Source organism: Diorhabda sublineata, chromosome 10 (assembly GCF_026230105.1).
Source record: "Diorhabda sublineata isolate icDioSubl1.1 chromosome 10, icDioSubl1.1, whole genome shotgun sequence".
NCBI lineage: Eukaryota > Metazoa > Arthropoda > Insecta > Coleoptera > Chrysomelidae > Diorhabda > Diorhabda sublineata.
The window spans coordinates 11,954,202-11,979,793 of record NC_079483.1 but is presented as its reverse complement, the minus strand read 5'-3'; the positions used below and the strand labels follow the sequence as shown (position 1 = coordinate 11,979,793).

Sequence of the window (25,592 nt, the reverse complement as noted above, 5' to 3'; positions counted from 1 at the left end):
AACATTGATAAATAGAATGTATATATTTATTTGCATTTTATAATAAAACAAGTACAAAATTCTAGGCTATCATAATAAAAAGCGGGGAGTTCGAAATTTACGGAACACTCCTAAATAATACACAACAATTCTGATCACATCAATTTCACATATACAGTAAAATACCGATTATTGAGCAAGTGCTAAAGTGAGTAACTGTTCTTGACTTGAAATCACACCTGAAGATCCATTACTGTCTTTTCTCTAACAGTTTCAGTAACAAAATCAACAATAAGGTAATAGTAATATATTAATGACAACAAACCTTCCAAGAAATATTTACTTGGAACAGGCGGGGCTTGGTTATTTCCTTATTTTAAGAAATCATAACAAAGTATCAAAAATACCGATTTTTTTTAAAGGTAGATTCGAAGTCTCATGGATTTTAAAAAACATCTCGAAGGTTCCGCTTTTCTCATCAATGCACTGACATAGCCGATATTTGTAAATTCTGTGCGCTTTTCCATCATTGTTAGCACAAATCTAATTTTTCATATAATAAAGAGTATTTGATTCCAAGATTAAAAGTAAAGTAAAAAAGCACATAGGACTAAATATGGATAATTAATTTGAATGTTTGTGTGCAGATCGCCAAGTCACTGTCCTTGTACTTTGTTTTTAGGCGTCTTGATTGCTATGGAGGGTTTCTTCTGCACACTACGGTATCCACTGCACATTAAGTAGCGATCACCTAACGTTTGAAGTAAATATAGATCTTCACATTGATCAGGCACTCTTGCCTTCATACACTACAAAAACTTTAAATAAGATATTGCGACAAATACCAACGCTTTAATTTTATTAATCACTTGGTGGCGTGAGTTTTAAATAAGGAAGTAACCACGTCCTATTTTATATAAGACCGCTTGACATGGAGTAGGAGAAAGTTCGCCGGAATGAAAGACCCAATATATGAGATCTGTTCTAGAATCTCTTCTACTTTCATATCGCTGCTATGTTGTTCTTCCAGTGGCAAGATCCCAGTCGTGTTTCTGCTTTCTGCAAGTTTTAGGAATTTTCCTTAGTGCGTCCTTTACATTATTGTGGACCATCTCTTTGTTTTCGGTTTTAACGTGGTGTTTGGTTTTCTAAATTCAGAATTCTGAACTGTCTCTTTGTTTCTGAATCAGCTCTAAACCCATGATCTATGACCAGTAATAATCTTTCCTTTCTCCTTTAATCACATAAGATAAAAATCACTGGCGTTATTATGTTTGAAAGTCTACCAGAACAAGTATAATTATCGCCTTTAACTGCAAGTACCGTTATTTTATTCTTGTTTCACTCCTTTCTAAATGTCTTATATAACTTCTATTGTTTTCCATCTGATTTGTCTAAGATTAAAAGAAAAGTTTGGTGCTACTTTTATTGAACTCAATAACCCAACAAATATTGAATTTTTGTACATGCGATTTATTTGGAAAATCTTTATTAGAGTTAGCCAATAAGATTATTTTATATTTTAGGAAATTTTTTCATTTTCCACTTAAAAGTATTCCATTTAGCCAAAAATCGATAAAAACCTCAAATATACATCGTAGTTCTATAGCAGTTATAAAAGATAATCAAAAAATTCAATGGCTCATTAGGAGTAAAAAAATTATTGTGAGCAGTCACAGATATGTACAATAAAATCACGTTTCTGTTATATGGATTTATTTTGTAGTATTCCTGAAAAGAAATCGCGAGAAAGCCTTTTTTACTGCGTCTACGGTAGGCAACACACACATCTTGACCTCTTAAAACAATTTATTTTCATGCGTCTCATGTACAGATGCCTTTTTCAAGGCTTTCGTCCAACAGTTGTTTCACACTTCTTATTTGCTGACAATTAATACTTCCTAAGTTCTTAATCGAAGTGCGAATAATAATTTTAATTACCCTCAACTTCATTAACATTCAACTGAAATATATGGCGCAATCAATAATCAGCACATCTTTAAGAAATCTCATTCTCTCTTCATGTCAAGCGACGTTAAAAGTTCTTCAAAAATCCCTAATCTACATATTCAACAAATATTTTGTGCCCATATAAACACCAAAATGTATAAAAAGTAGATATATGTTTGTTTATGATAGGTAAAATTTTAAATATGTTTCTTATACCCATGTTACAATCGAATAATACAAATAGATTCAGAAGTTTTGCATCACATCGAATTTTAAAAATTAAATCATTGGAAGCAAATCAAATAAATTATTAATAAATTATAAAGACACGATTCTGCACAGTATTTCCATAGAAGACAATAAGTGACAAAAAATATGTCTCCTTACAGCATGCTACAAGTTAAAAATTGTTATATGATATGATTTGACATGTCGTCGTCTATCCACTAGCCAATGGATCGGAGCGACTTGTAGTGATCAAATAAAAAGAATAAAGGATTCGAACCTGGGACGATTTTTCATCACAAATATTTTGGAATTGCAATGAGTGAAAGAGTATCTGAACCTGTCACTACCAAAGACACGTCCTACTGTGAGGATTCATTGTTTCGGGTCAAGTTGTATGCAAGGATACAGGATAAACATGGAAGATTCCCATACACATATAGAACAATGCAAATTGCTCGACATTCATGAAGAAATAAATATAAGCTGGATTCAGATCCAATTTTGCAAATCTCAGTCTATTGAAAAATAAACCGCCAAAATGCAGATCTATAAAACTCTTATAATCCCAGTAGTCTCATAAGGTAACATTCTACAAAATCAAGACAATCTTAGTTTCATCAAAGCTCCAAAAATCTAATGGTCTGGAATATTCAACATATGGAAAACTCCCGAATGCCCAACATAGTTATGAATGAAGTGTCGAGGAAGCAAAAAATGAGATGGTTCTTCATCTAGCATAAGCGATTAAAAACTATCACTTCACTAACAATCTTATACAAGGTATTTTAGCTATCATTTAACAAACAGATGTCAAAATTATTTGTGATCACATATTGTACCAAAATGAAGTTGCCTAAGCATACTACATACGTGTTTAAGGCTTTTACTGCAAGCAATTCCCCATAGCCAAAGCTTACAATAGGCAACAAATATCAACCCACAATATTGCTTCAATGGAATTGCGTCTCAAAGATTGATATAATGCTCTTACAGCTTGAAGACGTTGGCATATGCATTTTACTAGATTTGTGATTAGTTGTTGAAGGAAAGAAGGAAATACCATCGTTTTTCATCAGAAGCATTGACAAGCTCTTGTAATTGGATCACTACCTGCTGATGTTAAATACAGTTAATTTCAAAAGATAAAACTAGTACTTATAATTAACCCCTTCTGTTTTGAGTTACTCATGCTACACAGCTTCAATAAGATATGGTCATGCTTTAGTGTCCTTAAAGGTTTATAGATTCCTAACAGCTGCGTGACAAGCAATTTTGTTCTGTGAAGGGTCTCGTTTTCTTCATATCTGTATTCAAACACTATTTTTCTCAAGTCATATAGAGATTTTGCTATTGGTTGGTACCACCAAAAAAGTCCCTACGTTTATTCCGAATGTAATTAATTTCCAGGATTACAATGATGATGCAAAACTTGTGAATTTCGTATTACTTCCACCCAAGAATAAAAACGGTCACAATTAAATTTTTTACTAAATTATAGTTCATAAAAAATCTCATAATTTAAAATATAACTGCAACTAAAACATATCAAAAGCCTTGGAGTTACGTCGAATCGTTTCAAGTTGAACATAACCCCACAACTTTCTATATATAAAGAAATTAATCTCTCCCACTTTGTAAAAATTCTAACACTACCGAATACTTTACAAATTCGGTTCTTCGGGTGGCGTATTATTAACATTTTCAATATCTGGTAATCCTCCTACAGCACCTTCTTCATTTTCGGGCATTAAAGGCGCGTCGCCCTGATCTGTCGGTAGATTTGGCTGAATAGCAGCCATCATCGATGATACTATTGGATTTCCGCGAGAATCAAGTTCTAATGCAGGATCTGCTGTAGCTTCTGCTAAATTCGTCACACTTTTAGATTTCACACATTGAAAATCCACATGACGACTTTTCGCTTCTTCTTTTTCCCACGACATATGAATAAATGGACGTTGTACGTAGTTGTAAATTACTTCGGCACGGCCTCCTGGACGCTTTTTCACCTTTTCTTTATATGTTGGATAACCTTTAAAACAGAATACAAACATTAGTATAAAATTAACAAGTATCGTTTCATATTTGATACGAGGGTGTTCCGATAAATACTCAAACTACAAAAGAACATTTATTTATCGATATAGTCTCTTTTTAGTGCGCTTTTTAGAGAGGTTTCCATCCGAACACTTCTGACCACACTTGTTTATTGCTAGCAACTCTACTTTTTATACTAGAAAGGTATATCAAAATGAAGAACAAACATACCTTCAATGCCCAACCGTATTTTTTTCAATCCTCGATCCTTCAAAACTTGTTTGGCCACATCCCTATTTTCTATGTATTTAAAAAATCTATACATTGCAGTACTGTTGACCGTTTGACTATATTCTTCTCCCATTTGCGGTGGATATTCTTCATCCCAATCAACAGAATCGTCATCTAACAAGACGACGATGTGGCATTCCCTATCACCTCTTTGAGCCGAATTCACCATTAGAGGTAGAATCAATTCTTCTAGGAATACTTCAAATTGACATCTAGCACCTTCGTTGGATAGTTCGTGTAAAAGACCACCTGCAAATAGAATTAGATTGAAATATATTGTGTATACAGAAGAAACGTGATAATTATTTAGAAACCAACAAAATATAGTGTAATTAAAGTGATTAGTGAAGTGAAGTAAAGTGAAGAAGCATCACGAAAACAATTAATGAGAATTTTAATCTTTGAAAACGATAGCTTAGACAGGGGTCTCCAAATTACGGCCTGTCCTCCCAGTCTTAGCCAGTCTCAGCCCCTGTAGGTTGTTCCAATAATTGATTTTGCTCCTATCTACCTTCTTTCCCAGTGCTTTTTCCATTTTTCTGTAGCTGATACCAGAGAACAGTTCAGGTCCTATGAAGATTTTGTCTGCCCCCGCTTTAGCGAGCTTATCAGCTTTTTCATTTCTCTTCGCTCCGATATGTCCCGGAATAAATCGGAGGGTAATTTTATTTTTCTTGCCTAGCTGGTTTAATTTTTCTCGGTAATCCCAAACGAGTTTGGATTTTATTATATTGAAGCTTAAAGCCGGCTCCAAATAATGGAAAGACCACTCCATCTGCATGCAAGGTCATTGCATCGGTTTTGTGAGATGCGTGTGGGATAATTTTCATTGATTATCTTGAAAAAAGAAAAACTATAAGCGGCGAGTGTTATGGGACCTTATTGCAACGTTTGAGCGAAGGCATAAAGCAAAAACCGTCGCATTTGGATAAGAAGAAAGTGTTGTTTCATCAAGACAATGCACCAACTTACAGATCCGTTATTGCAATGGACAAAAGTAACAAAATTAACTTTGAATTGCTACCTCATGCACCCTAATCGCCAGATTTAGCCCCTTCAGATTATTTTCTGTTTCCAGACTTGAAGAAAGATCAAAGATTTCCCAACCATGAAGAGGTGATGTCAGCAGTAGATGGCTAAAGGGTATTAAACATCGCGGGAAAAGTGTATAGAGATACTTTTGGGACCATCCTCGTAATATGAGCTTAGTACCAGACGGAACTTCGGAGTATGCAAGACTTGCCTTATTTTTTTTATTATATCCCTATGTCTTCGAAAGTGACAGTCATTTTAATGATTACTACATTCTATCCATTGCATTGGTGAACCAAATGGAAGGCGAACGTTTTTTCCGGATGATCATTGGAGTACCTACCATTCATTCTACAGCTTTCGTGAAACACATGAAGCACACACTTTTTATCTTGATTTGTAAAAGGAAGTCCAAAATAATGAAGATATGCACTTTTTAACGAAACTACAATGTGTCATCTCTTTTTTGAAAATATAAACTGTCCACAAACATAACAAACAAACGTAGCAAACGGATAAACAATGAACTGTATCACCACGTTAGGGAGTGACTGCAGGAAGAAATTGTGATGTGTTAAAATATTTCTGCTAACACGTTTACACATTTTTGTTATTCAGTGCTATTTTTCACTTTTTCGTGCTGTACTTCTATCCACGTCTCGACCAATCCACAATCTCTAGAAAATAGGTCCCCCGAAAGGAAACTTTTGGTTTAATTCATAAATTCAGTTCAATAAGCCGAGCCGGAAGTCCACCAATCCAAAAATAGATTCTACGATCTTGAAAACGCTAAAATATAAAATAACGTGTTTTCATTATCCTTAACCAGATACTTCGCCCATTTTCATATTTGGTAGCGGTTTCATGTGCTCCAACCTGCATTTTCGTCTCTATACGACTGTTTACTACATTTAAACTACCTTTTCGTCAGGTCATGCCTAATAGTACATTCATTGCGTATTTTTACTTGTAAAGTTTTCCGGTAGTTTCGAAAATTGGAAATTTTATAGATTTTGGCGCCTTAAAGTGTAGTTCAACACACGTTTCGGCAGAAATACTCATTTCAACACCACCAAGAGGTAGAGAAAGTGGCGCGTTTTTTATCGTAGTATCCCCAGTAGGCCTAATCCACATCTGACTCACTATTTCAAAATTTAGTTCAATCTCCGTCGCTTCATTGTTGTTGAAGAACTAGGTGTTATGCTTTCATCATCTCCAGTACTGATTGAAAAATATCAAAGACGGAAATTTCTTCTCCATCATCGACGATGGGATCATGAGTTGCATTGCCGTACTTAATAATATATTGTTAAATAAAAAAGATAATTGAGTCTAAATAAGTGCTCGTGTATTTAAATAAATGAAAATTTAATACTTACGTAAATTTTGGCATCGAACAGTATTCGCATCGAACGGCACAAGCAAATAATCACAAGCCTCACGTAGTTCTTGTACAGATACAGAAGGTGGACATTTGATAAGTCCTCCTTTATAATATTCCAAAATTGCCCTAAAAACTGAAGCAGGTATTCCATCGGCAACTTCATATTCACCCCTCTCGTTAGTATGCGTGAATTCCAAAGAGGAACTGAACATTCTTCCTAACATGGTATTCGGATGTGCGGTAAATATCGCCGGATCCACTACGAATCGAGTATTATCTACAACAAGAGTTACCCTATCTTCTGCGTTAGTTATTCCGATGGTATTCTGTTGAGGTGAACATTGATTTTTCGAGTTGTTGGCTGGCTGTAGAACTGCTCTGGATCTGAAAAGAAGCAGATCAGAGTACTCTGGGTGATGTTTTCCGTATTTTTCTTGTCTAGTGCGAGAATGGGATTGCTTAGGCGTAGCTAAGGAATGGCATCGAGATTCCGAGAGGGACATGGAACGTTGAACAAGGCACGATTTCGGCTTCGACAGTGATCCATAACTACGCAAAGCAATATTCAAGTGTTAGTTATTTGTTGCCTCTATTAGATAGAGTAGCCAAACGAAAACGAAAGACATTGAAATGTCGATTTAATAATTTTTCCGTCGATATAAACTAAATAAACTTAGTTTCGAGAATTTTACCATGTGATCAAATTTTACTGAGCAAAACACGTATTATAATAAATTGAAAAAAATTGGTTCGTTTAGGGCTGATAAAAGCATGCTAACGCTTGATTTAATGTTCCGTATACTTGTTGTAAGTCCCGGTGGCCATGACCTTCAGGTACCCTAGCCAATTACTTTTTACGGCTTCAATGAACTCATCGCGCGTTTCCGGTAGCAGATTTTTGAGTATCGAAAAGAGAAACAAGTCGCAGGAAGCCAAATCTGGTGAATACGGTGTCTGAGCGATTACTCCCTTCTCAGGTTTGGCCAAAAAATTAATCATGATCAAGGAATGTGACGGCGCATGGAGAAAAATTCAAGAATTGTCTGCCCACAAATCCGAATTGTTTCACGTAGACGAATCAATTAGCTAATAAATACACCAGATTTGAACGTTTAACTTTGATTTTCAACTGAATTTGACGTAATTGACGTTTTCGGATCATTTTTGAAGCGCAATTTGCTAGATTGTTGGGCATTTTCACTTATTCATATCTTGTCTCGTATCAGTAATAATACGTTTGATGAATTTAGGGTTTTTCTGCCACCTCTACATGACCAACATCAACTAAATTATGTTAAATTGATTTATAAGAGATGTTGAGAGCCTCTACTATCAAACGGATGACGAAACGATTTTCCAGCACCATTACCTCAACTTTTTTGATGATAACAGAGATGGATGAGCGACCTTCACTGAATATTTTCTGCTACTCAAATACTTGATTTCGCGACCCCTAAAAAATATTTGCTTAATTCCATTGAAAACACAAAATTTCAAGAAAACTCGTTGCTCAACTTTTTTCCATAGTCAATATTGCTAGGGATAAGGAGGAAGAAATCATAGGAAATGAACAATTGATATTTCGATAAATTTTTGATTGCAACAGAGGAAACTGCGATATCTTGGAACAACAGGCTGCAGAGCAGGTTGATGCAAGGGAAGTAGTAGAGCCCCATTTACAGAGATAAAGTGTGCAATGTTGCAATTAAAAAAAAGAGTAGAGAGAAGCGGAGATAATAAAAACGATATAGTGATAACTGCACTCTGCAAACTAAGAAAATATAGAATGAAGGGCGGTTACGAGATGATTGGATCAACGCAGTCATATTCCTTATGTATAAGAAAAGTGAAAAGACCTGCTGAGACAGCTACAGGATATTTCACTGAATGTAACCTAGAAAGTTTTGGTTAGGATAATGAGAAACACACGGAACTGATTAATGATCAAAAAGTCGGTGAACATCAATGAGGTTAGATTGGGAACTATATCTAGTATTCATAAATTATAATAAAGCTTATGACACAATAGAGGGAACAAATTTGTATGAGGGTTTAGAAAATATAGGTGAGACAGATAGTTACAATTGAGATCAAAAGGTGGAAGTAAGTAAGGATATCAAGAATTTTAAAAGGAAAAATAAGGCTCGAGTAGAGAGACCCCTATTATTCACACTACCCAGATCTCGAAAAAAGTATACAGAAGACTGGAAAATTAATTGAAAATACTCGGGCTCAGGGTAAATTACGAAAAGACTAAATATATGGAAATACAACGACAAAGGAACAATCAAGAGGAAAACAGACATATTCAAGCAATTTTGAAAAAAGCTTGTTAAAGAGGAGGAAATTCCCGATAAAAAAGTTCTGAGACTTCCTGAACTCTAACTCCATTATTTATAATTTTAATTTGAGGTTGGAAATAGGGCTCTGCGCGGCTGTTACGGTATGTGTGCGCCGCAGCTAAAGAGAGTTCATCAAATTCATTTCTTAATACTTTGAAGAGTCGAGCTCGAAGAAAAAGAGTTTAATCACGATTTTTCAAAAAGTGATTTAATTGTTCACTAACAAATTTTTTTATAATCTCCGTGGGCATAAATAATAGGGCGAAAGATATAAATTTGAATTGGAATATTAATTAGAAAGAAGTCTTTGCCAATTAGATTGAGCGTTTTCTTATTGGGAATGTGGCAATGAAACACCAAAGTAGACTAACTTTAATATATATTCAGAGCTTTCGAATACTTATGTATAATTAATTGAGATTTGCTATGGTTTTAAATTTTGTTAATTCTTCTTAAAACATTAAATTCATGGGTTTCAAAATTCAATATTCAAAATGACGTTTGATAGAAATATTTCTATAAGGATTTGAACATACTTAACCAACAGAGTTTCTTCTTTATGCCCGTAGTTTTAGTGGAGCTTCGCAGTAAAATTAATGACATCAAAAATAAATACTGATCTGTTGAACTTACATTAAAAATATTTTCGAGTCTGCCCGATTGCACTTTAATTAAGGTTTCATTTCAAAATGTCACTTTTTTCAATTGCACCCACGTTATCTAAGATCATAGAAGGATTGGTAAAAAAGAGGCTTTTATCATTTTTGTTTAAATATAAAATATTTACTACCCATTAATTTGGGTTTTTAAGTAACACATGCACAAATGATAATAATATGTACTCTAGCCTTAACAGCCATCACTCCACTGCAACAACTTTTTGTGATTTTTAAGGCTTTCGATTGTGTTAATCATAATATTTTAATTAACAAATTGCAGTACTACGGTTTCAGTGGAGCACCTTTCGTATGGTATAAGTCATAGCTTACCAACAGAAGTCAGCTTGTTAGGGTTAATACAACGATGTCATCTAGCAAGCCAATAGAATGTGGAGTGCCCCAAGGCTCAGTACTGGGTCCTATTTTGTTTCTTTTGTTTATAAACAGCATCGCCTATCTAGACATCAGTGGTAAAATATGTCTATTTGTAGACGACACTAGTTTCTCTTGGAGCAACCCTGGTCTCACCCTTAAATCATGGTGCAATTCTATCTTATCTGCCTCAATGTTTCTAAAACCAATACATTGCAGCATTTTTTATTAAATAACATCACCATTCACGTCGCGACGTCAATGGGCGCGTCGTTGAATCTGTACAATTCTTAGGTCTTGTTGTGGACAATTCCTTGAAATGGGAGTTACATATCGTCGCCTTATCTAAATAATTAAGTTCCTTCTGCTTTGCGCTGAGATCAGTTTTTAAAGAACTGAACTTATCCATCTCCTTAACAGTCTATTATGACTCAATTTGAGCGACTCTTCAAACTACAAAAGAGAGCTGTTGGATATTTACTCGAACCGCAAGGACATCTTTGAAAGATTAAGAAAATCCTGACTCTTCCTTCCTTATTCATCTTTGAATCTGTTTGCTTAATTCGTAAGCACGCCAATTTTAGAAAGATCGTTGCACGGCTATCCACTTAGGAACGCGGAGCACGACCTTTTCCTACCTACTCCACGTTAAGAATTAGTTGGGGGCTCAATATTTACAATGCAACAAAAATGCACAATCACTTGCCAATTGAAATCAAATCGATATTATCTTTTTCCGCAATCCGCAATAATTTGAGGGCAGATTTATACGACTTATATACTAATTATTACCTATAATTTTGTTACTCATTGTGGTTTTCTGCTGTATATTGAAATTTTATTTTATTTGTATCTTTATTTAGTTATTTTTATGGTTGCTTTTTAGTTATTAACAGTTTTTGTCTACAAATTGTAACAATTTATTGTAACTCTAAAGAGTTTTGTTTCATATACTGTGAAAGTTTTAATGAGTCATTAAAATCTTTATGCCATTTCGGTGCAATTCATGCTTCAAACTATTGAAAAAAAATCTATATTGAAAAATTCAATCGGTTACTGGGTTTTCAAGACATTTTGTTGTAGATTTCGTTTTCGCTTGGCCATCGTATTGAAAATACAAAACAATAAATATACTGAATATGCAGTAACGCATGTATTCATTGTTAGATAAAAAGATTCTATTTAGTACAAAATAATTGATGAAGAATAAATATACATTAGAAGAAAACGAAGAAAATTTATAGCAAATATTCAAATTGTTCTCTATTGATCATTAAACAGTATTGAATTAATATACATATAATCCATATAGAGGTATGTATTTTTACAAAGTTTAGTAATGCTAGGAACTTGAAATTCTGTAATTTTCGTGAACTCGCAAAGAACTCATTATCGGTATTTTTTAAATACGTAATTCAATGTTAATTTTGAGGAATAATTGAAGATTGAATGTTTACGGGCAGTAATACACGTATAATTATATATTTTTTGTAAATCTACGGAGTTATTAATTCAGATAAAGAATTTAGGATTAAATATAAACAAACGAGAAGTCTTAGGTAATGTTTCCAAAAATTCGATTCGTCTCAGATAAACATAATTTTGTAGATTATGCATTTATATATATTTCATTTGTTTGTTTTTGTTCTTTTTCTATCTTTGATTAGTTAGTCTCATTTATTATTCATTTTTATTTTTTATCGTTGAATTATTAATGTTATAGTTCGACCTATTGTTTCCATATTAACACTCTCGAATTCTACTTCATCCTTTTATGCGAAAACGGCCTAACTACAAAGAGTAAATGAGGAGTGGACAAGGCAGAAAAGCTCGTTAAAAGTGAGCACCTAGTCCAGGCGTTTGTAAGCACTGGCGGCCCACAGTGTTAGGAGCGCAGTAACCCCTTAACGATTTCTCTTTAGCTCGTGCCGAAGGCTCAGTTTTTTTACTAAAGAAGATAATTCTCTTACCGTTGTGCCGTTCCGGCATTGGTGACAGCAGCTGCCCTTCTACATAGGAATGATTTGGTTTGATTCCCATACAGGGGTAAATAAAAAATTAAAGTGGTGACATTTTGTTACAGGGCGACAGCGGACTTTGAAACCTGTTTATTACGTCTTGTGTTAGCAGTTATTACAGTGTCTCTTTTCAGTACATTTTTGTTAAAATGCTTAAAAGGATTAAAAAAAGTCGATAATATTTGCCTAATTTATTTTACTGTTAGTCTCTAATAGTCCAGAAACAATAATAAATAAGTACGTACATTAATAATATAAAGAATATACTTAGTACCCATAAAAAATTATGATGGGTCCAGTCCACACATATAGGGCAAACTTAGGAAAGTTGGAACAAAGTTATTATAATTAATGAATATGTATTAAAACCATATTTTTTAAAAGAACGTATTTGTTGATTTAATTTCGTTCTAGAGAACTTTAATCAGTTAATGTAAATAAACCAAGTGTTTTACGTAATATTTTTGGAAAACATTATTGTCCGCGAAAATATTTAATCAAGTATTTGCCTTAACATGCGCTGTAATTTAAAGAAATTACGACAAACTGAATAGTAATCCATTTCAAATACAACAAAGATAAACTTTTAATCGTCGTGTACGTATTTAACGTATTTATCAGTGTAAGGCAATTAAATAGATTTCTTCGAAATTTTAAAATGCTATTTACTTTCCTATCTCGCCAAAAATTAAATAATAGAAATTGAGAATTTCAAATACATGTTAAAATATTTTATTTACGAGGGTTGTCTTATCTAACAACGAAACAAGACATTTTTTTTCCATAATCATTTTACGAGCCCCTCAAGATAAAACGAAACTCAACAGATCACAACAAAAGCTGAAGAGAATACTCAGCAACAACAAAAATATCTGAGCAATTTAACGGCAACGCAAACCACTTACTCTGGAAGGCAACAAACTAAATAAAGCAATCACAGCTACATCACCACCACTTAGGACAGAAGAAGGTAATTGGGCTACGACTAATAGCGAGAAAGCGGCACTGTTTGGCAAGCATTTGAAGCCAGCCTTTTAGCCGTTTCCAATGGATCCCAATGAAAACAAAGATACTGAAATGATTGGATTTACACAATCCTCTTTTCAGCTAGAACTTCCGATTGATAAATTTACCATAGGGGAAGTAACAAACGCTATCAGGACAAAGCTAAATCCACGTAAAGCCGCTGGATACGGACTAATAACAGCTAGAATACTGCAAGAATTGAGTCCCAAAGCCATAAAATACTTAACCTATATCTTTAACGCAAGATCTCTGTGTAACTAAATAATAAACGAAGATTTTGAAAACATTGTTCTGCAGTGTTTATAGACATTGACAAGATTTGGCATGATGGTCTTTCATTTAAATCATACCAAATCCTTCATTCTTACCTCCATGATCGCTATTTCTTTGTTAACTACAATGATGGACAAACCCCACTTTACAAAATAAAGTCCCGGAGTACCTGAAGGCAGCGGCCTGAGATCACTGCTTTACCTCATCTTCAAGGCAGATCCACCAACTAACAATGATGTATTATTAGCTATATTTGCAGATGACACAGCCATACTAGGATCCCACAGAGATCCTGTAATTGCATCCAATACATTACAGCTCCATCTCAACAACACAGAAAAATAGCTGAAGAAATGGTACATTAAAACAAACGAATCAAAATCAGTTCAGATAACCTTCACCAATCGCAAAGTCAAATGCCTAGAAGTCACTCTAAACAGTCAACCCTACCACAACGTGATGATGTAAACTATTTTGGCATGCAACTGGACAAGCAATTAACACATATTTACCAAATGCAAACAATTGTGTTTGAAACTAACGGATTTATACTGGCTGATAGGTAGGAAATCCCGATTATCTTTAAAAAATAAAGTACTTATCTACAAAGCAATCCTCAAGCCCATATGAACCTAGGTAAAGCGAATTATCATAGACGCTCCATGGTTTGTGCCAAACTTTGTCATAACTCCATGTGCTGACGATTAAAACTCTTCCAAATAATATTTGCCATATTTCTCTTCGAAATAGGTGTTTACTTATGTGATAACGTTCGCATCTGATAAAATTATTATATTATAAAATAATATGATTTTTCATTTCCATTTATTTTTAATTTTTATTTGACCCCAATAGTCTGGTTTAATTTTGAAAGTGTTATATTTTTCAATTTGAATTAAATTTTATAAAAATATTTTTCATAAAGTTATTACAGGCAAATATTCATTAACAGAATTTTTTCTAATTGTTTACTACAACACTCAGAAGTGATAATTTAAGTATTTCAGACACAATGATTTTTAATAAAACAATTATTTTAATGCATCTAAATGTTCTTGATTTTAAGTCTCTTCTGTTTTAAAATTAGTTTTTTTAATAATTTCAAAACAGAAGAGACCTAAAATCAAGAACATTTAGATGTATTAATATATCAAAAGATCTAAGAAATAAGAAATTAAAGAAAAATAATTATTTTTGACCTACAATTTTCAAAATGTTATGAAGTGTTTGTTCTGTTAGCCAACAACAATTAAGAAAGAGAGCCATTAATTGTACTGAAATTACCATGACTAAGATACGTGAGTCATATAAAGATAATAGTAGTTCAATAAATACTATTACAATACTTAGAGTAAATAGAAAACATAGAAAATTAAAACATGGTTTTAGAAGTGGTAGAAGTCATCCTAATAAATATTTTTTTCAATACCTCTAGTTTTTCATGCCATATAAAGATTTTCCAAGTTAAAGTACTGTCTCTAATTATTGCAATCAAGTGGTAGATATTATAAAATACAGACATGTTTTGCTTTAGAAGGTTCATGTTTTTTTTGTACATAATCATTCCAAGAATCTTGACATTATGTTACTAGTAACATTGTATATAAATGAAAAAAAAATGTAAATTTAAAAAAATACCTTAATCTATTTTTGAAGACTCTTCTTCTCCTATCATCTGTGTAGTCTTCAGTATCACTGCTAGTGTCATTGTTAGGATAGAGATGACGGTCGTTCGTACCAGCCATTTCAACTTTTGGTAAAAAACAATTCACAAATATGTACAAATAATCACTACAATTTTCTCTGGAACCAACCCAGAACATAAATAGTGTTTCTACATTCGTGAAAATGTTAAACTGTGTTTAAACCCTTCTTTTCCTGACCTCTCCAATGACCTGTCAATAAACTTTGTGACATTGACAGTACGAATAATTTTGACAAACGACAAATCTGATAATTTGTCAATGTCTTTGTGCTTTATTTTGGTACTAATATAATTGTATAATACAATAACTGATGCTATTTATTCACACACACTATTGAAAGCAGTATATCGCTAGCAATAAAATCCTACATATCTATTCGGATCACAGAACAAAAATAATATTTTGTGTTCTTTGAATCTGGATTATTGATCTTTTATGGTAGCAGGGTAACAAACTTTGATTTAGTAAAAACTAAACTTTTCTAATTATTATTTTTATATTTGTGGCATTTTAAGAAAAATGAACGTAGAGTTTGTGAGCAAACTAGAAAAATTGGATTAATTATATTTCTTTACAGCTCATGCGTTTGTTATTTTGTATAAAATTCTAGTAGTTAAGATAAACAAAATAATTTGCTTTTGTTTGAGGAGTTCAATTTTGGTTGATAAGTGGGGGAACCGAAGGTATAAAGAGGCAAATCCTGGCATAGAACACAATTTTAAAGCTAGTAGACCTACGGTTAAAAAGCGAAGCGATTGTGAATTTTTAAGATCATTGTGAAATTGAAAAATAAGCAGGTAAGACCAAATTTTATGTTTGTTAGTTACAAAGATAGATGTATTTAGCAAGATGTTATAGGTACATTTGTTTTAAGAATCTTTCTGTGTTTTTTATTAAATGTTATAGTTTTTATTCACCTTTTTTTGTTTTTTTTTGTTTCTATATTGAACGTATCTGTATTTTGTTATGTATAAAAGTATCATAAGGAAATTTCTAGAATTATTGAATTAGACAGATGTCATGTGACCTTAGGTGACGTGTTCGTTTTCGTTCTTTGTTTCAATTATAACTGACGCGCAATTTAATCAATAAGTGAATCGCAATTCGTTCAGAGTTTGTTACATCCAGACTTAACGTAAGTGTAATTTTTTGCAAACAAAAAAGATTTATAGAATCGAATTAGTTTCGATTAATAGTTCAACTAAAATATTAATTTCTGAAATGTTTGAAATATACAATTCGAGTTCATAAGATTTTTGCTATCACGTTAACATTAGTTATCTTAATTTTAAATACATGCGGTCAGTGATTACATTTACTATTTTAATTCTTTTATTACTGAATTATTAAAACTTATTTTTCAACAACGAAATTTCTAGAATTATTGAATCAGCTGTCATGATAACTCCTATAATGACGCACCATACTCGTTCTTTGTTTCATTCAAATCAACACTGCAAATAAATCAATACAACTATTTCGCATATATATTTAGTTGTAATTGCTTCAACAACTTTTTAATCTTTTTCTTTTGTGTAGAAGATGTATTTGTATTTTCAATTATTTGTCAACGGAGAATTGCACAATAATTTCTATTATGTTGTACACTGCTTTTTCATCATTAAATTCTAGAATTATTTTATATATATTTTTTAAGATCTTGATAATTATCAACAGGCACGATCAATTAGTACAACATTGAAATTTTGTTTTTAATTTGATACAAACTTTTTGGTAAATATCATAAATACTTTTCTTTCACTTTCACAAATGGAAATAATTAATTCTGTCACAATATTAAATATTGTTGATTTTTTTATATTACTGGAATACATTTATTTTTATACCAATTCACTAGCGTTGTGAAGTTAATTTTCATTTTCAATCTCAATCCGACCAAGAATTTACTTTATGTATTTAATTATAACCTAAAAGTGAAATGAACTCAAGTTAATAATTCTAGAGATTGCAAACTTTAAAATGGTGGCTGATTCTAAAAAGGTGACTTTTGAATTAGAGGTCAGCTGATTTATTTTCCAAAAACAGATTTTATCAAATTCATTGTTTTAGATATATATTTAATCCCAAATTTCACATATACATATTTGTTGAATTTTACAATTACAAATATCCCATTAGCCTAAATATTCTGCTGATTCTTATTCTGCATACAGGATGTGTATAAATAAATGACCTTTCCCTTTATAAATAACAAAATAAAGATAATCTAAGTATCTCCCCCCTTATTTTGTTTAGTCCTGGTCCCATACACACACAGTTTTTCTATTGTAATTAAAATCTCCTTTTTCTGTACTTATTTTTGAGTTGATTATTAACAATAGATATAAAAATGAAACAAAAAGCTTATTGATTATCCTGGTGCATTTTAGGGTGTTATATGATTTGTACTAATCTTGAGTGATTTCATCTTCTCAACAAAAAGGGATGTGTTCAAAAAAATGTTACAGATCAGATTATAAACTTTGACAAATTGTTTTTGTCATATTCATTATCGAAATATTTGTGGAGTGAATCTATTTGTATTTTATGTATATTTTATTGTATTTAATACTTCATGAAGTATTTTTTGGTATTCATATCAGGCTTCATATTTAAGATTTATATGAAGAGCTAAAAATAGTTAGAGAATGTGTAAGTTTTCTGTGACATATATTTTGAAAAGATTACCAAGGGTAGAAAGTCAACTCTTACGAGAAAGATTCATAATTTGTAGAACAAATAACTATTTTCAAGAAATATATTTTTTAAGAAGGTATGGTGGAAAAATCGTTGGGATGAGCTTGTACTACTAATGTACTGAATTCTATATTTGAAAGATGCAAATGAAGTGGATATAAGGAGGTTTGAAAGATATAAACTGATAAAAATTAATGAGAAATAAAAATTCAAGCTATTGTTGATTATGAAATTGTAGATGTGGATTATTTTTACTAATGTTTCTGTAATTTTCATATCGGGCAGAACTTACATGTCACAATATTTTTGTGTTGAATATTTTTTCTATTGTTTTCATAGAGAACAAAGTTTTTATGTTATAATTTTAAACTGGCAAAAATATTAAGCTGCATATAGATAGTCTATTAATTATATGTACATTGTTAGGGTTCACACCAGCAATTAAAATTTAGTGGTCCAAAAGGACCACCTAAGTTATGATTTAGTGATCCAAAAAAATTAACATATGCATGCTACACACTTTTATACATATTTTTACGGCATATATAAATTCTTTTATGCAAAAACAGCACAGTAAATATAAAACATAGGTTTATTAAAAATATTTTGGGCGACAAATTTGTCGTCGATGTGTATGATTTTGGCGACATTTCTTGATGATTTGGCGACAATTGTCGCTATGTCGCCATGCTGGCGTGAACCCTATACATTGTGGAGTATTACCGAAATTACCTTTTTTTTATGTCTCCTTAATTAATATTGTTGCTAGTATTCCCATAAAGTGCCGTTGTTTGTTAATTTTCATAACCCCAACTTTCAGTTTTTTAATAGGATCTTGCATTAATGTTACTTTTTTTTTGTTTCAGAATGCAGATCTTCGTTAAGACCTTAACTGGTAAAACCATTACCTTGGAAGTTGAACCCTCCGACACGATTGAAAATGTCAAGGCTAAAATCCAAGATAAAGAAGGTATACCACCAGATCAGCAGCGTCTGATCTTTGCCGGAAAACAATTGGAAGATGGTAGAACCCTATCTGATTACAACATCCAGAAGGAATCTACTCTCCACTTGGTGTTGAGATTGAGAGGTGGTATGCAAATATTCGTTAAGACCTTGACTGGCAAGACCATCACCTTGGAAGTCGAACCCTCAGACACAATTGAAAACGTTAAGGCTAAGATCCAAGATAAAGAGGGAATTCCACCGGATCAGCAACGTTTGATCTTCGCCGGAAAACAATTGGAAGATGGTAGAACTCTCTCTGACTACAACATCCAAAAAGAATCTACTCTCCACTTGGTATTGAGATTAAGAGGTGGTATGCAAATTTTTGTCAAGACTTTGACTGGCAAGACCATCACTTTGGAAGTAGAACCCTCAGACACAATTGAAAATGTCAAGGCTAAAATCCAAGATAAAGAGGGAATTCCACCGGATCAGCAACGTTTGATCTTCGCCGGAAAACAATTGGAAGACGGTAGAACTTTGTCCGACTACAACATCCAGAAGGAATCTACTCTCCACTTGGTATTGAGATTAAGAGGTGGCATGCAAATTTTTGTCAAGACTTTGACTGGCAAGACCATCACTTTGGAAGTAGAACCCTCAGATACAATTGAAAATGTCAAGGCTAAAATCCAAGATAAAGAGGGAATTCCACCGGATCAGCAACGTTTGATCTTCGCCGGAAAACAATTGGAAGACGGTAGAACTTTGTCCGACTACAACATCCAGAAGGAATCTACTCTCCACTTGGTATTGAGATTAAGAGGTGGCATGCAAATTTTTGTCAAGACTTTGACTGGCAAGACCATAACTTTGGAAGTAGAACCCTCAGACACAATTGAAAATGTCAAGGCTAAAATCCAAGATAAAGAGGGAATTCCACCAGATCAGCAACGTTTGATCTTCGCCGGAAAACAATTGGAAGACGGTAGAACTTTGTCCGACTACAACATCCAGAAGGAATCTACTCTCCACTTGGTATTGAGATTAAGAGGTGGCATGCAAATTTTTGTCAAGACTTTGACTGGCAAGACCATAACTTTGGAAGTAGAACCCTCAGACACAATTGAAAATGTCAAGGCTAAAATCCAAGATAAAGAGGGAATTCCACCGGATCAGCAACGTTTGATCTTCGCCGGAAAACAATTGGAAGATGGCAGAACTCTTTCTGACTACAACATCCAGAAGGAATCTACTCTCCACTTGGTATTGAGATTAAGAGGTGGCATGCAAATTTTTGTCAAGACTTTGACTGGCAAGACCATAACTTTAGAAGTAGAACCCTCAGACACAATTGAAAATGTCAAGGCTAAAATCCAAGATAAAGAGGGAATTCCACCGGATCAGCAACGTTTGATCTTCGCCGGAAAACAATTGGAAGACGGTAGAACTTTGTCCGACTACAACATCCAGAAGGAATCTACTCTCCACTTGGTATTGAGATTAAGAGGTGGCATGCAAATTTTTGTCAAGACTTTGACTGGCAAGACCATCACTTTGGAAGTAGAACCCTCAGACACAATTGAAAATGTCAAGGCTAAAATCCAAGATAAAGAGGGAATTCCACCGGATCAGCAACGTTTGATCTTCGCCGGAAAACAATTGGAAGACGGTAGAACTTTGTCCGACTACAACATCCAGAAGGAATCTACTCTCCACTTGGTATTGAGATTAAGAGGTGGCATGCAAATTTTTGTCAAGACTTTGACTGGCAAGACCATAACTTTGGAAGTAGAACCCTCAGACACAATTGAAAATGTCAAGGCTAAAATCCAAGATAAAGAGGGAATTCCACCGGATCAGCAACGTTTGATCTTCGCCGGAAAACAATTGGAAGATGGCAGAACTCTTTCTGACTACAACATCCAGAAGGAATCTACTCTCCACTTGGTATTGAGATTAAGAGGTGGCATGCAAATTTTTGTCAAGACTTTGACTGGCAAGACCATAACTTTGGAAGTAGAACCCTCAGACACAATTGAAAATGTCAAGGCTAAAATCCAAGATAAAGAGGGAATTCCACCGGATCAGCAACGTTTGATCTTCGCCGGAAAACAATTGGAAGACGGTAGAACTTTGTCCGACTACAACATCCAGAAGGAATCTACTCTCCACTTGGTATTGAGATTAAGAGGTGGCATGCAAATTTTTGTCAAGACTTTGACTGGCAAGACCATCACTTTGGAAGTAGAACCCTCAGACACAATTGAAAATGTCAAGGCTAAAATCCAAGATAAAGAGGGAATTCCACCGGATCAGCAACGTTTGATCTTCGCCGGAAAACAATTGGAAGACGGTAGAACTTTGTCCGACTACAACATCCAGAAGGAATCTACTCTCCACTTGGTATTGAGATTAAGAGGTGGCATGCAAATTTTTGTCAAGACTTTGACTGGCAAGACCATAACTTTGGAAGTAGAACCCTCAGACACAATTGAAAATGTCAAGGCTAAAATCCAAGATAAAGAGGGAATTCCACCGGATCAGCAACGTTTGATCTTCGCCGGAAAACAATTGGAAGATGGCAGAACTCTTTCTGACTACAACATCCAAAAAGAATCTACTCTTCATTTGGTATTGCGTTTGAGAGGCGGAAATTGATTTATTTTTGTTTTTGATTTCTTTAAAAGGCTGATTTTTTATTTCAATACTGCTTGATAATACAAAATAAAATGATCTTGATCTTAACGTGAATTTTGTTTTCATTTATAAACCTGAATACACTTTAGAATTGATTATAAAGTAACATCTTTTCACCAGATATATTTTACAAATTATTAGTATGTAATTAAATAGAATTTGTTTATTTTATTTCAGTTGATTAACGGAAAAACTGAACAGTATCTAAGGACTGAATTTCTTATTGATATTGATAATTACAGATAATAATAAATCAGAAAAAGAGCCACTTTGTAGTTAATATTTTAAAGCTATTGTTTTTTGGATTTTATATATTTGTTTTTTAAAAATGACTCCTAATTTTTTTATTATAAGGAACTAACAGATTAACTTGCCTTATAGTGATTTCTAATTAATTGGGATTATACCAAACGATTTAGAGAGTTCTTTCTACTTTATTTTTTTTGGGTTTATATATTGGTTAGCTACAAAGTAATTTCGGGTTTTTAGTATAAAATAAAACACTTGAACAGAATTCTTTTTAATCAATTATAAATTTGCTACTTTGCTCAAGGACATTTTGCCATTATAATTTCAAATTCATGATTCCGCGCTTATAGAATTTCTGGTCTGTATCAACAAAAAGTTCTGACTATTCAAAGAATTTTGCAAAATTCCAAATAAATGGTAATAAGATGTTGCCAGATCAAGGCTGTAGGGGGATGTGGCATCACTTCCTAGCTAAGCTCCAATAGTTTCCAAAGATGTGTGAGGCCTTGCATTATCATGGTGGCACACTTAACCTTTCCGATTTGACAAGCCTGGCCGTTTTTATTTCATTGCTTCATTGAGTTTCATTAATTTCATATAGGTTGTAAACACTAATATAACCACAAAAAATCATATTGTCTACTTCTTCAGTCTTCTTAAATTTGGCCTTTTGCCTTTCGGCACCCAACCAAATCATATTATATATGATTGGCTGGGTATCGTTCGAGACCATATATAACATAAAGAGAAGAATCATTTCAATACATGTATGTTTTGTTATTTTTTAGTACATGTGTGAAGTAAGCTAATTTCTTAGATACAAATGATTGTCTAATCTATCATCTTCATACGAGCGGTATCTTTGACTTTGGCGGTATTCCGATAATGTTATAACATATTGTATCATAAATTGTGCCAGAGAAATTATTTCGTCCCTTGCCGGCTCTATCATATACTAACGGTAATAAACACATTAAGCAAAAAAATTACCAGTGTTCCCTACGGTCCATGTAGCCTGCGGGGCAATTACCATTTTTGTCCTAATGCAAATTCGGCCCTGGCTAGTGGATAATGAAAAGTACGTCGATTTATTTCTTATCATATATAAAATCGTCCATACTGCGTTTCTTTGAAATTATGTATCTCATAGCATGGTATAGTATAAACATTTATTTATAAATCTAGCAATTTGATTCTGCTTTAGACAAGTACATTTTATTCTTGAATGTATTAATCGCTTGACATTTGGATGCTATAAGAAGATTAATTGATTAATTAATTTCAAAAAGTGTAGTGCGCAGATAAATACATTTCTAATTTTGCATATTCCAAATTGATTCAATTTTCTTTTCGACAAGTTATAAAAATGTAATCCTACTGTTTCTACCGCCATCTACACATTTCAACGTTAAGAATCGAAAGAAAGAAACCTGTAAGTCCGTAGATCTATTTAGTTATCATCATTGGTAGATGCCATTGGTTGTACTAAAATTCACATGATTGCAAAGAGAAACAAAAATAAAAAACCATATTACAAGATTATATGACTATGATAAAAAACATTCTATAAAATTTTAAATTTCACTTGCTGTCCTGATGCTCCAATAAAGTCTAAAGTCATTCTCGTCAAATTTATTATACTTAACTAAGACCTCGTACAAATAAAACATTGATATTGCAGATCATTGCTAAATTCCATTCCATAACTATTTAAATTAGTACAGAGAGAGAGAAAGAGAGAGAGGACAGAGAGAAAGAGAGAGAGAGAGGTGGAGAATAAAAATTATCTGTTGTCGAGACATTGTCTTGGACTTAACGAAGATAGAGACTATTCAGTGATTCAAGATTTCAAATTTTCTCCATCCCCTTTGATGACAGAGATCGTCGAAGGGCTGAGGCAAAAAATTAGGACATACCAGAGAGAGAAAAGGAAAGAGAGAGATAGGGAGGGAGTGAGTGAGGGAGAGGGAGAGAGAAGGAGAGGACATCGATAACTTATTAAAGACTATTTGAATTATGACGAATATTTTCTAAGATAGCCGACTTCCAGTAGAACCGTCTGTAACTTTGTTATTTTAAATAGAACATCCTATATATTAATACATTTTTGAAATTAACGAAAAATTTGAGTATACTTTTGTCTAAAAACTTTTTTCGAAAAATGCATATTTTTTGAGTTTTCTTTTGTAAAAAATTTGACCGTTGCACACCCTTATAAATTATTTTTTTACGAGGATACCCTTAAAGATATGAAAATAGTTTTTATTCCGTTGCTTTTAGCAAGATCATACGTATTTGAATCTATGTTGACAAATTTTTCATTTTATACAAGGTGTGTATAAAAAGTGTTCAAAGTTTAACTTCATACATAAATATCAAATATCTCTATTTTTTTAGAAAGAACCACCCGGTGTTCTCTATTTTAATGTATTCAGAGGTGAAAAATAAGGAAAATTCATGTATACTTTTCTATACCTAAATCTTACCGTTATCCAGATAATAAATGTTTTCTGTAAATTGTTAGACATGCAGGTGTGGTCCAAATTTTATTTTGACTACTAAAATTTTACGAAGATTTCAAAAATGTATTAATATATAGGTTGTTTTATTTAAAGTAACAAAGTTACAGTTCTAGCGGAAGTCGGCAACGCATCGCGCTGCTTGAGCCTCGATCTTGTTCGTTTTTTTGAGCGGCATCGCCTTTGTGGTGCGCTCATGTTTATATTTTTATTCAGTATGGAGTCGAAGTGCCACCAATCTATACTAATAAAGAATGATCAACATAAAAATGACGATTTAATGAATAATCCGGATTATCACTTTTTACACAAGTTTTTAGACAAAAGTATACTAAAATTTTACGTAGATTTCCAATAAGGAATTAATATATGTTCTATTTGAAATAATAAAGTTACAGTCGACTTCCGGTAGAACAAAATACTTATAGTAAATTCATGAATTTACTATAAGTATTTTGCTATATACAGATAGTTAAATCGTCGTGGGGTATCCCGTATTTGTTTTTAAAGATATATGTTATAAAATATAGTGCAGGTATAAATATTTTTATGAGTTTACCACCAAAGTCAAGCTTGAATAAATAAACAAACCTCTTATACAATACAAGATTAAAAAAAAGCATTGACGGGGGCTTGGCAAGAATTATTTGAAAAAATAAAGAGCAATTTATACGTTTTATTAATAATTATTTATTCTTAAATGTTACTATTATCATTTCGATTATTTGGCATTATTTTCCAATATTTGTTTGGTTGCTGAAGGTATTGGGGCCAAATCTGAAATATTTTTATTATCTAATATTCACAATTAAGAACAAAACTCAATTTTATCCTTTTGCCAAAGAAATACTACCTTTTCTGGTAGAAAAGCACATTCGAGGTATTTTCTTACAGAAGAAAACTAAGTACTGTCAAGTCAATGCTTATTTTAGTAACAAATAAAGACAATCTATATATTTGAACCACATTCCCTACGACGCGGTGTGGCAAAAAACGAGCTTATGCATGTTTTCCGGCGGTGACTATACTATAGGCCGAAGTCCACTAGCAACACGCCACACCACGCCACGTGTCAAATATGTGTGCATATACTTTTCCATGATGGCGTGACGTGGCGTGAGGTGGTGTTTGATGGGCTGAGTGTGTACATAGACAATTGAATTAAATGGTAAAACGTATACA

At 33.1% G+C, this 25,592-nt stretch overlaps 2 protein-coding genes across 4 annotated transcripts; one reads left to right on the top strand and one right to left on the bottom strand.

Moving 5' to 3' along the window:
* Positions 1-12: 12 nt before the first annotated feature.
* Positions 13-15,509, bottom strand: LOC130449532 (BTB/POZ domain-containing protein 10). Of its 2 annotated transcripts, none has more exons than XM_056787415.1 (4): positions 15,230-15,509; positions 6,897-7,285; positions 4,426-4,734; positions 13-4,189 (listed from the first exon to the last, which is right to left on the bottom strand). In XM_056787415.1, the coding sequence occupies exons 1-4, from the start codon at positions 15,412-15,414 to the stop codon at positions 3,819-3,821; spliced, it is 1,254 nt and encodes a 417-aa protein (XP_056643393.1). In that variant the 5' UTR covers positions 15,415-15,509; the 3' UTR covers positions 13-3,818. The 2 variants fall into 2 exon arrangements, with proteins under 2 accessions (XP_056643393.1, XP_056643391.1); XM_056787413.1 differs by having other exon boundaries at positions 6,897-7,450; positions 15,230-15,506.
* Positions 15,510-15,921: 412 nt separating this feature from the next.
* On the top strand, positions 15,922-21,696 carry LOC130449620 (polyubiquitin-C). Of its 2 annotated transcripts, none has more exons than XM_056787563.1 (2): positions 15,922-16,094; positions 18,861-21,696. In XM_056787563.1, exon 2 carries the CDS (start codon positions 18,862-18,864, stop codon positions 21,601-21,603), a length of 2,742 nt encoding a protein of 913 aa, XP_056643541.1. In that variant the 5' UTR covers positions 15,922-16,094; position 18,861; the 3' UTR covers positions 21,604-21,696. The 2 variants fall into 2 exon arrangements, with proteins under 2 accessions (XP_056643541.1, XP_056643542.1); XM_056787564.1 differs by lacking the exon at positions 15,922-16,094 and adding an exon at positions 16,124-16,432.
* The last annotated feature ends 3,896 nt before the right edge of the window (positions 21,697-25,592 follow it).

Bases quoted from the DNA above. Each gene is read 5' to 3' on its own strand.
- LOC130449532 (XM_056787413.1), bottom strand. From the start codon at position 15,414: ATGTTCTGGGTTGGTTCCAGAGAAAATTGTAGTGATTATTTGTACATA. The intron at 7,451-15,229 runs GTATTTTTTTAA...TGCTTTGCGTAG, and splicing joins GTCTTCAAAAATAGATTAAG to TTATGGATCACTGTCGAAGC. The intron at 4,735-6,896 runs GTAAGTATTAAA...TTCTATTTGCAG, and splicing joins TGTTCGATGCCAAAATTTAC to GTGGTCTTTTACACGAACTA.
- LOC130449620 (XM_056787563.1), top strand. From the start codon at position 18,862: ATGCAGATCTTCGTTAAGACCTTAACTGGTAAAACCATTACCTTGGAA.